This window comes from Piliocolobus tephrosceles, chromosome 9, assembly GCF_002776525.5.
Source record: "Piliocolobus tephrosceles isolate RC106 chromosome 9, ASM277652v3, whole genome shotgun sequence".
NCBI lineage: Eukaryota > Metazoa > Chordata > Mammalia > Primates > Cercopithecidae > Piliocolobus > Piliocolobus tephrosceles.
In genome coordinates, this window is record NC_045442.1 from 95956879 (window position 1) to 95970090 (window position 13212).

Sequence of the window (13212 nt, forward strand, 5' to 3'; positions counted from 1 at the left end):
ACTGATGTCCTTCCAGACCTACAGGACAAGGGATATGGGACCTGCCCGGACCTTCCAATATCTCCTTCTGCCTCGGCCTCTGGCTTTCTCATCGTTCCAACAGAGGATCCCAGTTCAAACAGGCAGTGAGCTTTTCGTGTTGTCAAGGTACCACCTGGGACTAAAGTGGGTGCTATGCATGATTCTCAGTATCAGCCAGCTTGGGTGACTCCTGAAGAAGGGCAGGGCCTCGTGGAGGGACAGCTGGATGCCAAGGCCTTTCTGCCCACCTCACCACAGGTCTGGCTTCCCCCAGCTGCTGCGGGAACACCACAAAGGCCTCTACATAATTCAGCAAGGTGCAAATCAATTACCTCGCTCCCTTTCAAATTTCCTCATGTGGCAGTATCCATAGGAGAGCTTTCAGCATATTCTACAAGGCTAAAAAATACACTTAGTGATCCTAAGCTATTGTTGTGAAATATTTGCTTCGGGTGAAGTAGGTTTGGGTGTCTGAAGGGTCTGCAGGCTCTCTGTCCACAGCAGGCTGCAGTCCTACTCCGTGTGGGAAGCAGGGCCAGGACTAACTGCTCTTCCTCCCCCATCGCCTCCTGAGCAGCATGCCAAGATGCCAAACACATGCCCAGTGAAAATAAGAGGTTAATGAATGCATCTCTGTCAACTCTAGGCCAGACTTGTCCTGAATGACTACTTCTAACTCTAGGGAACACGAGGAGGGAAGAACAATCCTACAAGAGTCTTGCTCAAGGCACACATCTCTATGCCCTCTGCCCACAAGCATGCAGCTGGGCTGAGCCTCGGCAGACAGCAGGGACCAGGGGATAGGCTGCAGGGCTGCATCCACCACGAAGGCCTCCAAGGCTGCTCCTCTCCAGCTGCAACCAACAAGACCCCCATGCAAACTGGCATCCTGGCCAACACCAGTCTATTTCATAGGACAAATGAAGATTTCAATAGTTATAATTATTCACAAGAAAAGTGACAGTCCTACACTACTCCAAAGAAATGAACTCATCAGCCGTGTCATCTTTGGTGAGTGATGCAGAGGGCAGCGAGGGATGCCTGTTAGATGTTCTCTCAAGGCAGACAGTGGGTGAGCTGTGGGGTTTAAATGCTGGCCCTGTCCTCCACAGGACATGAACATCCTTCAAGCTAAATAATAACCCCGACCAGGAGGGCACTATCATTCACAGCCAGGCCATATTTTTCTCAGGAATTAAAGGCAGAAAAAATCCCCATCCCCTTCCATCTACAGCAACTTCAAAATAAACCCTTCCTCATGGCATGTAGTCCAGTACTAATTTTTATCTATGGTTTCATCTGCTTTTCTTACTCGTCTTTTCCCTTCACTCAATTTCCCTACATAAAAATCTCAACCCTGTTGCCCTGTTGTGTGTTTTGGTTAGAACTTGAAATCCCTTTGAGGAACAAAGCTGGGCAATACATACATTTCTCAATATGACATAGGAACCTGCAATCATTCCTAATCATCTAATGATTATTTGATTTTTCTATTATCCTTCAGGCTGCGAGTTCAATGAGAAGGAATGAACAAATGGATGAACAGATGAATGAATGAGCAAACAAGCCAACAGGGTTTCTGTTCAGTTAGCCTCAGAGCACACAGCTCTTCATGTGGCGGAGACACAAAGAGTCCTTCGGTCGCCTATAAGGCTTCTACTAGACAATTGTCTCTTCTCAGAAACTACAGGAAATGGTATTCTGATCTCCAGGATAGCTCAAGCACAGGTAAAGCTAATTTCTCATCTAAGTTACACACAATGTAAAAGGTCAGTGACAAAAAGGGTTCCATTGTTAAATCTATTTCCCAAGTGAGATTTGACCTAAATAGTGTATAACATTTTAAGAATCCAAGAATACTTTTTCTTTTGAGACAGGGTCTCACTCTGCCCCTCAGGCTGGAGTGCAGTGGCATGATCACAGCTCACTGCAGCCTGACCTCCTGGACTTAAGTGATCCTTTCACCTCAGCCTCCCAAGTAGCTGGGACCACAGGCACGTGCCACCATGCCCAGCTGACTTTTAAGTTTTGTACAGTCGGGGTTTCACTATGTTGTCCAGACCGATCTCAAACTCCTGGGCTCAAGCGATCCTTCCGCCTTGGCCTCCTAAAGTGCTGAAATTACTGATGTGAGCCATGGAGCCCAGCCATAAAAATAAATTTTTATTTTTTCTTGAGTCTTAAAATATACATTACCTCCATACTGTCTCTGAATATCCTGCGGACATATTTACTCAAAAGTCACAGAACAGAAGCTAAGAATATACACACTCCTTCCAAGTGTTCATGTAAGATGAATGTTTATTCATCATATCTTACTAATATTATTACAATCTTTGTAGGGAATCAACACCAGGAAACCTAGACGTTTATAGGGAGTACCTCGGCCATTTGATCACTCCCTTAGTCCTACTGTTTTACTTACCTGCATTTTTAATTTCAGCACTTATTGGATTTGAACGTGATTTCACAAATGACTTTAGGTGGGGGCTATGGAACAATCTTCACACCCTCTTCTGGGATATCTATCCTCTATTCTCCCAGGAGAATGACAACACTGAAGCTTATGCCACAGTGTCCACAGGGTAACCTGGTGAGGATTCCCTGCTCAAACCCCACTCCGCTGAGTGACAGGAATGGGCCCTGAACCACCCCGGCTGGGGATGGGTGTGGCCATCCTGAGGGCACTTACCAGGGTGACGATGGCACATTCAGCCGTCAGCTGAGCAGCACTGAACAGTGTCCGAACAAACCGGTAAATCTGCTTCTGCTCTGGGTTGTGTTTGTCATAATCTGGTGGCACTTCGGATTTCTGGGGAAGAAAATATTTTCAGATGACTGCTCTCCCGATCAGAGCAAAAAAGAATTAAATCATCTCATGAAACACAAGGAGGAGGAGATTACCGAAAGAGGGTGAAGGTTTTCATCAAAAATATCTAAGAGCATCCTTCCATCTGGGTCCCTGGTAGGGAAAACAATAGAAAATGAAACTTACTTTCTGCAAGAATGTCATTCAAATAAAACAAAAATACATTTTAATTCAACGACTTTTTTTTTTTTTTGATACGGAGTCTCACTCTGTGGCCCAGGCTGGAGTGCAGCAGTGCCACCTCAGCTCACTGTAACCTCCACCTCCTGGGTTCAAGCGATTCTCCTGCCTCAGCCTTCCAAGTAGCTAGGATTACAGGTGCCTGCCACCATGCCCGGCTAATTTTTTTTTTTTTTTTTTTTGTATTTTTAGTAGAGACAAGGTTTCACCATGTTGGCCAGGCTGGTCTCGAACTCCTGACCTCAAGAGACCTACCTGCTTTAGCCTCTCAAAGTTCTGGGATTACAGGTGTGAGCCACTGTACCCAGTCAATTCGACTATTTCAGGAAACACAAGTCAGTGCTAAATTGTTATTCATGAATAATGATTTTTCTTGGGTGCAATACTTAATCACTTTTGATTAAAACAGCCCAAAGAAATAAATGTTATAAACCACACTTAGCTAAATTAAGTAAAAATTTAATTTTAATGCTCTGAGTTTTCAAATGAACCAAATCTAGGCAAATGACTTAAATTTGACATCTTATTTCCAAGCAAAGGTTGATGGATCTGCTTAAGCCATTACCATATTGTGGGTGATAGGAAAGAAGTGCCAGGGTAAGAATGAATACTCAATGTATCCTAGAGATCAGTCTTATTATTCACAACATGTAATGTCATTACTTCATTAAGTTTCACAATTTTACACTGAAAACCAAGAGGTGACAGATAAAAAGTCTTTCGTCAATAATCTGTAAGTGAACAGTTGGCTATTAACAGGCTGGTACGTGCACAGAACCACTTAACGAGGTAGCTTTCACTGTGAACACAGTGCCATGGGCCGCTGGGCTTTGTGGGGACCCTCTGTACCTCACCAGTGACAGCTCTGCTTTCATCTGTTACATGAAATTTAAGTTTTGCCTAAAAAATTTTCTGTAAACAACCAAACTTGGAAACGACAACTTTTGGCTAACTGCGTGTAATTTCCATAGTCTGTGCTTCAGTGTCAGGCTTCAGAACTTCAGAAGGCTACAGACCTGTCCCTAACATACACTCATCATTGCAAACATTACAATATCTGCTTTAGAAATTTAACATCTGTGTAAAAATAAAAGAGAAAGAGCTTAACAAAACAGCTCAATTTTCATTCCTACATTTGCACAACAGCAATTATTATTATTATTATTTTTTGAGACGGAATCTCGCTCTGTCACCAGGCTGGAGTGCAGTGGCGCAATCTCAGCTCACTGCAATCTCCACCTCCCAGGTTCAAGCGATTCTCCTACCTCAGTCTCCTTGTAGAGGCTGCCTCAATATCCCCTGTAGCTGGGATTATGAGTGCATGCCACCACGCCCAGCCAATTTTTGTACTTTTAGTAGAGATGGAGTTTCACCACGTTGGCCAGGATGGTCTCGATCTCCAGATCTTGTGATCCGCTTGCCTCGGCCTCCCAAAGTGCTGGCATTACAGGCACGAGCCACCGCGCTCGGTCACAGCAATTATTTTTAAAGCTCTGGGAATTCACACCTGTGCTCATTTACATTTGCCTGTATTAACACAGGCAGCAGAGACACAGATCAATCCAAACGAAAGAAAGGTTCAACCCAGCAGGGAGTCTGTGAGCAAAAAGCAGCTTCTGGGTGCACGTGGCTACACTCTGACACCAACCCTGGCTACAAAGAATCAGCAGATTCCCTCATTTTATTTACTGAGTTTTCAAATAAACCAAATCTTGAATCTCTATGAGGCATTCAAGATGCCACACAAGAGACAGAGCCTGGCCCAGGACCCCATTCCTCAGCAGTTGAGACCCATTCAATTTTGCTGAAGAACGAGGGCCCCTGAAAGCATCCAGTACTCTAGAGAAACATTCGCCTGAAGTAATTTTTAAAATGAGAACAGAGTCTAAAAATACAAATGACAGTTAAGAGCTCAAGCTAAGAAGACTCAGGAAAGGGAATTCTGGAGAATCCTCTGAGAAGCAGACTGTTTCCTTATTTGCACTAAAAGCTATGTGTCCCAGCTGAACAGCACCACACCACCTTTATCAAGCTAACAGGTCTATCACCAGCACCAAAGGCCAGCCTAGCATGACAGCGAGGAGCAGGCGTGCAGACAGGCATGCCTCCTCATATCTAGAGACATGCAGGTGGCAATCTGTATATTAATCATGCTTGTTTACAATGCTCATTTTTCAGTTAGACTTTCTCTACTTCCACTCACTTACTTTTGGTGCAATTTATCACCATTAATCTAGGAGAGCAATATGATTAGTGGTCTGAGTGCTAGATTGCATTCATTTCCCAATTCCCCAATTTACTAGTTGTATCATCTTAGTCAAATTAATCTCTCTGTGCCTCTAATTTCTTTATCTGTAAAATGAAGATACCAGCATCACCTTAAGGAGTTGTTATTAAAGCGTGTAAAGAACTGACTAGAGGAGTCAGAGTAGGCACTTCACAAAGCCAACTCTTACTATTATCAGCTCTGGCTACATTCACTTCAGGATCCATCATAGTTTAAGTACTAAGAAATAGAGATTCTAATGCAAAATTGTCTTGAAAGCACAACTGAGCTTCATCAATGGAATTACACTGTTTCTTAAGCTTTACAGATTTAAAAAGTTTGAACTAGTATAGAAATAGGCAACAAAATCTACACTTTCATTGATAACATTACTCTAATTCAAGATTTAGGGTTCCAAAGTTGTATTGTTTAGTAAGTTCTTAAATCCAAAATTCTCAAGCACCATAAAGAACCATGAATCACAATTACAGTATGGAAATAGATGATCACAGAGAATTCCTTTCTAGGTGTCTCCTTCTGGATATTCGTGTTTTCTCCAATACTGTTCATTAGAAGCTGTCATCCAACCTCCCTTGCACTGACTAACCACGCTTTGTAAACAGATACAAGGTGTGGGGCTCCCACTGGTTGAGCTCTGCACTTAGCATGTGGTGGCTCTGCTTGTTCCCAAACTAGTTCACACCAGCTGCACCCAGCAGACTCATGTAACATACATGATTGTCACATTATGCATGAAATATGACTACCATGAGAGTGGCTATGTCCTCATGAAAACGAAGGAGGATGCTTTGGAAAAGATCCGATAAAAGGAAATCACTAAAAATAAATTTGCTGTAGATTAGGTGTGGTCAAAACTGTAAAGATTTTATACTCATCTGTTATGCAAATGTCCTCAAGCTTTCTCACTACTGACAAAAAAAACTTGGAAAGGATGAATTAATTATAGCTGTGGCTTATGAAAGAAATAAATTTTGGTTCTCTAATCAATGTCCTGTGCTTGAAGCAAATGTCTTGAAGCTGCATTTTAAAAAATTGGCAAATGAATGTATTCTTACATGTTTTATGTTGAAATAAAATGTGTAAGGTAGATTTTTTTTCACTCTGTTTTAACTGACTTTTAAAATTAACCAACTATTGCCAGATACACTTACATCAGAGAGGGCTTCTACATTAAAATAGTTTATGCCTGCTAAATTTACACCAAAATTGCCTTTAGTGAATTCAAACTATAAATTAAACATTTTTTCATGTTAAAGTTGCACCCAGTGAACTTTTAAAATGACATTTTACAAAAGACAGAATGTTTAAATAAATTTTACAGAAAATGAAGAACAAAAAGGAAGCCAAACATCGTTGAGAAGCTTTGTCTGTTTTGCTGGTTTCAACCACACTCATTTGGTTTCCTCTGATTCGAAAGCAGTTCAGCACTTACCTGGGAAGTTTTAGTAAATTATACTACCTTTAGAAATTCTATGAAAATATGAGTTAAGAATGTATAATTCAAAGGTTTAGGCAACTAAAATATGAAAAAAATAGGAACAACATAATAGAAGATAAGGTATGATGTTTTTAGCACACAACCATCCACATACCTGTTTTTGATGTGATAATATATTGCAAGAGCGACACTGTGAAAATAAAATGCAGAGGTTCAGTGTCCATGAGCATATTCAAGACCTTACACATTACCTGGCCACAGTCTGAACATAAATATTTAAACAGAAGTCAAAGCCTAACAATCTTTCTGAACAGTCTCATTTCATTCACAATACTGATCAGGAAAATGTCCTCTTCTGAGTAAATCAATTTGGCACTCATTCCCAGGAATAATATTACATCTCTTCTAGAAACAAAAGAACTTCAAGCGATAGTTAGAAGCAAACTGCTCTTTCTATTCAGAGATTTTCAGCTTTTCTCACTTGTATTTACAAAAAAAAAAAAAAAAAAACACTATGTAAAACATTGGTGGTATAAAGAAAACACCTTTAGAAATCTCCAACTCATAACCTACTAGTTTAGAAAATTCATGGTTTCTTTATAACTACCAGAAAAATGTGAATGTCACCCAAGAAGTTTGCTATTTTTCCCTTAATAACCTCTGGGCAATCTGCTCAAGTTATTCATTCACTTGCTGAAATGGTACTGTAACTTTTATTTGCAGCACTACTTAAAATTTTATTTTACATTTTAAAAGGTCTGAATTTAATGAACAACTACATTCCCTTTCTCTGAACTTCTTTTCTAAAATATTTTTTTTTCTGACTAGAAAATATATTCATTATAGAAATTTTGGAGAACATATTTAGAAAACACAACTATTAGCTTAAGATATATAGCTTTCTATAAATTATGTGTGTAAGGAGACAGGTTTGCATCCTACTTTTAACTTTTGTCATGTTAACTTTTTTTATCATTAAAGACATGATTTTAAATGGCTGATTATATTCCTTCATATGGTTGTCGAAAAGTTTACTTAACTATTCCCCACTACTGAACATTTAGGTTGTTTCTAATACTTTGCAATTATAATTAACACCATAATGAACATCCCAATATTTGTGCAATATACAACTATATTATTTCCATAAGGATACATCCTATAATTGGAATCACTTGACCTCAAGTCATTAACAATGGTAAGGCTCTCAACACATATTGCCAAACATCTTTACAGAAAGTCTACACCAGTGGACTCCCCAGCAGCGTCTGTTTCGACTAGCACTCACTGACACTGACCTGAATCTTATGACCAAGTGGTCTCCCAACTGGACAGCTGAAAAAAAAAAAGTTTTCCTTTTTCTACCTGGGTTTCTCTAAACTCCTATCAAGTCGGCAGGGTTATTCATGTTCTGGACAATTTTTTAAGATTTCCTCTTTCAAAATCTGTCTAAATACTTCCACTATTTTTGTTTTACATTAAAATTTATTGAGGAGGCCAAAAATTATTTTTAAGCTTCTAAGAACATAGGTAACTGTTTGCAGCAGACAGTGTTCTGATCCTCTCAGGGTACTGACTTGGCCCAAACATTTCCGCTTACTCAGCCACAATGGCTTAGAGACATGAGCATGCACCTTGGATTCCAAAGCACTCAGATGTTCCCCGTGACTTAACATGACAGTAGCTAATCTCACTCTCTTATATTATTCTAAACCTCTCTCTTTCCAGAGCTCTTCATTTAAATGACTTCGGCCTAGTGTTGAAAGTACTCATGAGCAAATAAGTGCTAATACATCCTTTTTCTTCTAACATCTTGAAAAGCATTGAAGCTGACGAAGAAACTGTAACTGAGGTAAAAGGGCTTCAGAATTTATAAAAAGTAATAAGGTTTTCAAAGTGTTTTCACATATGTTAATAGTCCTGTAAGAAAAAAATAGATGTTATTGATTCTATTTTATAAATGGGAAAAACTCAGGTTCAGACGGTAGCTGTCAGGATTTCTGGCTTGTATAAGGCTGTGTGCCCTTGTGTTTTGACCATGTAGCCTCTGGGAAAGGGAGAAATTAAGTTTTATTCATTTACTAGTCATGCTGTGATGACTGTTCTTCTAATCTAATGTTACATTTCAATGAAATGTTTCACATGATTAATGTCTTTGAGAAAGAAGATGTTCCTGCTTCCCCTGTGAGGGAGCATACAGCAGTAGAAATATCACTAGACTGAAGCCACATCAACCTGGGTTCTGAACCTGGCTCCTTCCTCTTTATTAGTGCTAATTCGCCTCTCAGAGCTTTCATTTCCTCATTTATAAAATTTGAACAATACAACCCACATTGTGGAGTTATAATTATGATCAAACAAAAAAAGTATATAAAAGCATGATCTTACATTAACTTTTAAAAGAAAAGTTACTATTATTGTTATTCCCCTAGTGTCTGGCTTCTGCTGAACAGGTGAGAACCTTCAGGGCCCCAAGATTACTATCTCCCAAGCTAAAGTCAAGATTAGATACTATCATGGCCTAAGACCTCCAGGAAAAGTAGAGCCACTCTGTAGGCCAATTTCCATTCAAGGTTATATCCCAGGAAGTGAGACCACCAGGCTGAGGGTTCAGGTACGGTACAGCTCCACGGACTAGTTTAGCAGTCACCTGGAAGGAAGTGACTGCCCAAAGAGGCTGTCAGCTGACAACTGAATGAGGCCCAGGCTTGCAGCTTCACCCTACACACAGTCTCTCTTGTCAAACCTAAGGCTGGAATCACCCCCAAAAACGGATCTCTGTGCCACTGTGCCCCCTTTTAATTAGGCAGTACGATGGCCTGAGACAGTGGGCCAAGTGGAAATGAAGGTCCTTTCATATCTTAGTGGCTCTAGAACGGTCTGCAATATTTCAACTGTTTGCAGCTGTGTCTTTTGTCAAATATGGCTGTTGGAAAAACCAGCCTCACCCGACTAGACCATGTCCAGCACTTTATGGTGTCTCCTGGTTCCTGGACTTTCTGTTCATTGACAACCTATCCTCTGGGAATTGTAGGTGTTTTAGAACCTTTTTTAAAAGCCTTTTTGAAAAGACTCAAACCTGTGTAAGTCAGTGACATATTATCTATACAATGTTTTAGGCAATATGCAAGGCATTCACCCAAACAGCCAGGTCTCTGGTCATCAAGCCAAGGCAGTAGTGGGGCTCTGTGAGCACCCCTGGAGGAAAGCCTGAAGGGTTCACTTAGGGCCTCTCTGGTGAAAGCAAACATGTCCTAGGACTCTGGGTCTAAGGGTATGTTCAAGAAAGATTTGTTGTAGGACAGTCTTTCATATTCCTAAACAAACAGTTAGTCTTTGGGGGCTAACATTTGGGACCGCAGCATGTGTGGCCAGAGTTACCTTAGTTTTTGGTAATCAACCATCATCCTTCAGGTGCTGTTACATTTTTGCATCAGCCACACACAGCTGTTGTATGGGTTCTGTGTAGGATGCACAATCCTCACTCTCTTTCGTTTTTGAGTAGCTGCTGTTATCTTTCTGAGTCTTCCTGAGAGATGTGTATCTATAGAATCTATCTTGGGTGGGGTCATATACTGGCTGTCATCTGGCCTCCTCCTGGAGTGTGGCTCTTATCACCCTTGCCCAGAGATGGAATTTGTCTGCGTTCCTCTAAAGGCAGCTCCCAGGAGACTGTCTCTCCCTAAAATGTGTTTTGGGACTGAGATGCAGACCCACAGTGTGTAAGTGGAGCATGTCTAATTTGTAACAGGAGGCGTGCTCATCTCACAAAGGCAGGTGGATGGATCTCTGGATCCATACCCATGAGTCAGGGGCCCAGAAACTGTGAGGATCAGCAGGCATGGAGTACACTCAGCCCTGGAGCCACCAGAGTCAAAACTATGTTTCGAGGGAACCAATGAATGGCACCACATTGAGAAGAACTTTGCTTTGTCAGTGTAGAGGCTGCAGTGCTCACCACCTTCTGTCCTTGGATTTTTTTCTACAGGCAGTGTCCAGGGTTTAGGATTAACCCTAGTGGTGAACTGGTGGCTCTGGCTTTGGGGGTTTTTAAAAGTCTAAGGAGAATTGTACTGGGTTGTCTATTTTGTTTTTGGACCTGTCTTTAGAAGGTCTTGTCAAATTTGGCTCCTTGACACCCGTTTTGTTGGATCTCCCTTTTTTTCTGGTCTCTTTTCAGGTTCCCCTGTTTTTGCAGCACTCCTCACCTTAGCTGTGCCAGTCATTGTTTCTACTTCCCCTATTTCAGCCATGAAGCCCCACCCAAGGGACATAAGGTGGGAAACAGTGTCCTTCCATCCAGGTGGAGCAGTCTTGAGGGGCTTACCGTGCATGCTGGCAGTGAACGGGGTGCCATCCGGCCCCTGGAAAGCAGGGGCATAGACCGCCACCCTCAGTGTCAATCTGTGCAACAAAGCCTGTACCTTGTTTATAGGGTTCTATGGTGAAGGACCCCCAGGCATATCTCCTTTGCAGGGCCAGAATGATCCTGTCTCTCAGGGAACAGCCCAGGAGCCAAGAAGGTGCTGTCTGATGGAGGAGGGCTGTGACATTGCTAATCTTTTCTGCCTCACCTCCAGACAGAACCACCCATTGGTGTCTACCCTACCAGACAAGTGCCTAAGGCCTCCTTTAGTTTCTGCCCAGAGTGGCTAACCAGATCAATTAACCCTGGTGAGCCACAGAGTTAACTGGCTCTTACCACCCTTATCAAATCCAAGTTAACCAGGCCAGAGAGTGGTCAAGGCACTCTGATTTTCAGTTAGGACACAGAAAGAACTCAGGGGACCTGGGGAACCCTGAGTGCCCAGCTTCAGAGGCTTGGTCAGCTCGGCCAAGTCCTCAGAAAATGGTGCAGTTTCACCAAGGAAGGGCCGGAGCCCTAACAGAGAACAGAACATTTGGCCTATAGGGTTTGCTCAGCGGCTTTTGCCACTTAGCTGGGGAGGAAGTAAATGCTATTTTCTTGCACAAGAAAACAAAATGGATTTGTGACTTTTGGCACTGCATTTGTCTTACTTCTTACCCAGAGCTAAATTAGCAACGTACATGACAATCCTAAAACCTCTGAAGGGCAAGAAGGCGTGGGTTCTAGCAGCACAGAGGGGCTGAGCCATAGACAGGGCTGTGATGGGCATTAGCTCTTCCCTGGCCCTGAAGGCCAAGGACCCTGATGGTGCGGCCAAGTGCGCAAAGGGGCTCCCCAGCACCCTCCACTCTTTTCTTTGATCATCATCTTATGCTTGTCAGAGGATTTGGTGGGGAGGGTTTGGCTGCAGAGGCACAAAGTGTGGCTGACAAACTCTAAATTCATACCACAGCTGTTGGCATTTAGGGGAAAAATAGGAAAATCAAGTTCTCAAAATAAAAAATTATGTCTACAGAAAGAGTGAGCACTGAAAGAATACCCAACCTTTTTATAGCTTTTCCTTCACTGTTAGATTAGCACTCAACCCTCCACCCCATCCCCAACTAGAATCTGCAAATATGTTTATTTCTGGCAATCCCCACTTTACAGGTGGATTATCTTCCAAAAATCAGCTTATAAATCACTGTTGACAACCTAGGGCATTCTTCTCATAGTTACAACCCTGTAACTGGATTTCAGGAAGCAACTCTGGCCCACAAATGCTCACGTATGCCCACAATGAAGTTGAACTACAATATTAATGATTGTGTTATCAGTTTTAATGTCTGGAGTAGGATGCAAGAGGATCTGGGGTTAACAGAAGGCAGAGAAAGCAAAAAAGAAAATAGGAGTTTTCTTTGGACAGGAGTAGGGCAAGATTTAGGCAAAATTTTAGAATGGGATGGCATGTGGATTTCACAACTTCCTATCTTTTTCACTCCTCTTCCTTCTGAGTATCCCTTTCCTCTCATATTGTCAACACCCCTAGCTAAAGAACTCAACTGGACCTACTAACGTCTCTATGTTTTTGCCTCTTTACCTACAGGAAGTGTGAGATGCTGGTTATTTCCAGGGAAGGATTCTGACGGCACTACTTCAGTTGGGTCCCACCCTGCCCAGCTCCCAGTGTGCATTTTCAAAAGAGGATACTTTCGGCTGGGCACCGTGGCTCATGCCTATAATCCCAGCACTTTGGGAGGCCAAGGTGGGTGGATTGCTTGAGCCCACGAATTCAAGACCAGCCTAGGCAACACTGGGAAACAAATGTCTCTACAAAAAATACAAAAATTAGCTGGGCATGGTAGTGTGTGCTTGTAATCCCAGCTACTTGGGAGGCTAAGGCGGGAGGATCTCTTGAGCGTGGGAGGTGGAGCTACCGTGAGCTGAGATCATGCCACTGCACTCCAGCCTGGGGATAGAGATCCTGTCTCAGAAAAAAGAAAAAGGCAGCGGCAGAGGCAGGAGAGGCAGAGGGAGGAGTGGCAGAGGGAGAGGGAGGAGAGGAGAGG

General features: G+C 42.3%; 1 protein-coding gene across 2 annotated transcripts in view; it reads right to left on the reverse strand.

Moving 5' to 3' along the window:
• CCNY (cyclin Y) overlaps window positions 1–13212 on the reverse strand; it is a 237003-nt gene that overhangs the window by 40970 nt on the left and 182821 nt on the right. For both annotated transcript variants that reach the window (XM_023218194.2, XM_023218193.3), the window contains exons 5-7: window positions 6950–6985; window positions 2926–2983; window positions 2714–2833 (exon numbers count right to left, since the gene is read on the reverse strand). In XM_023218194.2, coding sequence (XP_023073962.1) covers window positions 2714–2833; window positions 2926–2983; window positions 6950–6985 — 214 coding nt within the window. The remainder of the gene's footprint in view (window positions 1–2713; window positions 2834–2925; window positions 2984–6949; window positions 6986–13212) is intronic.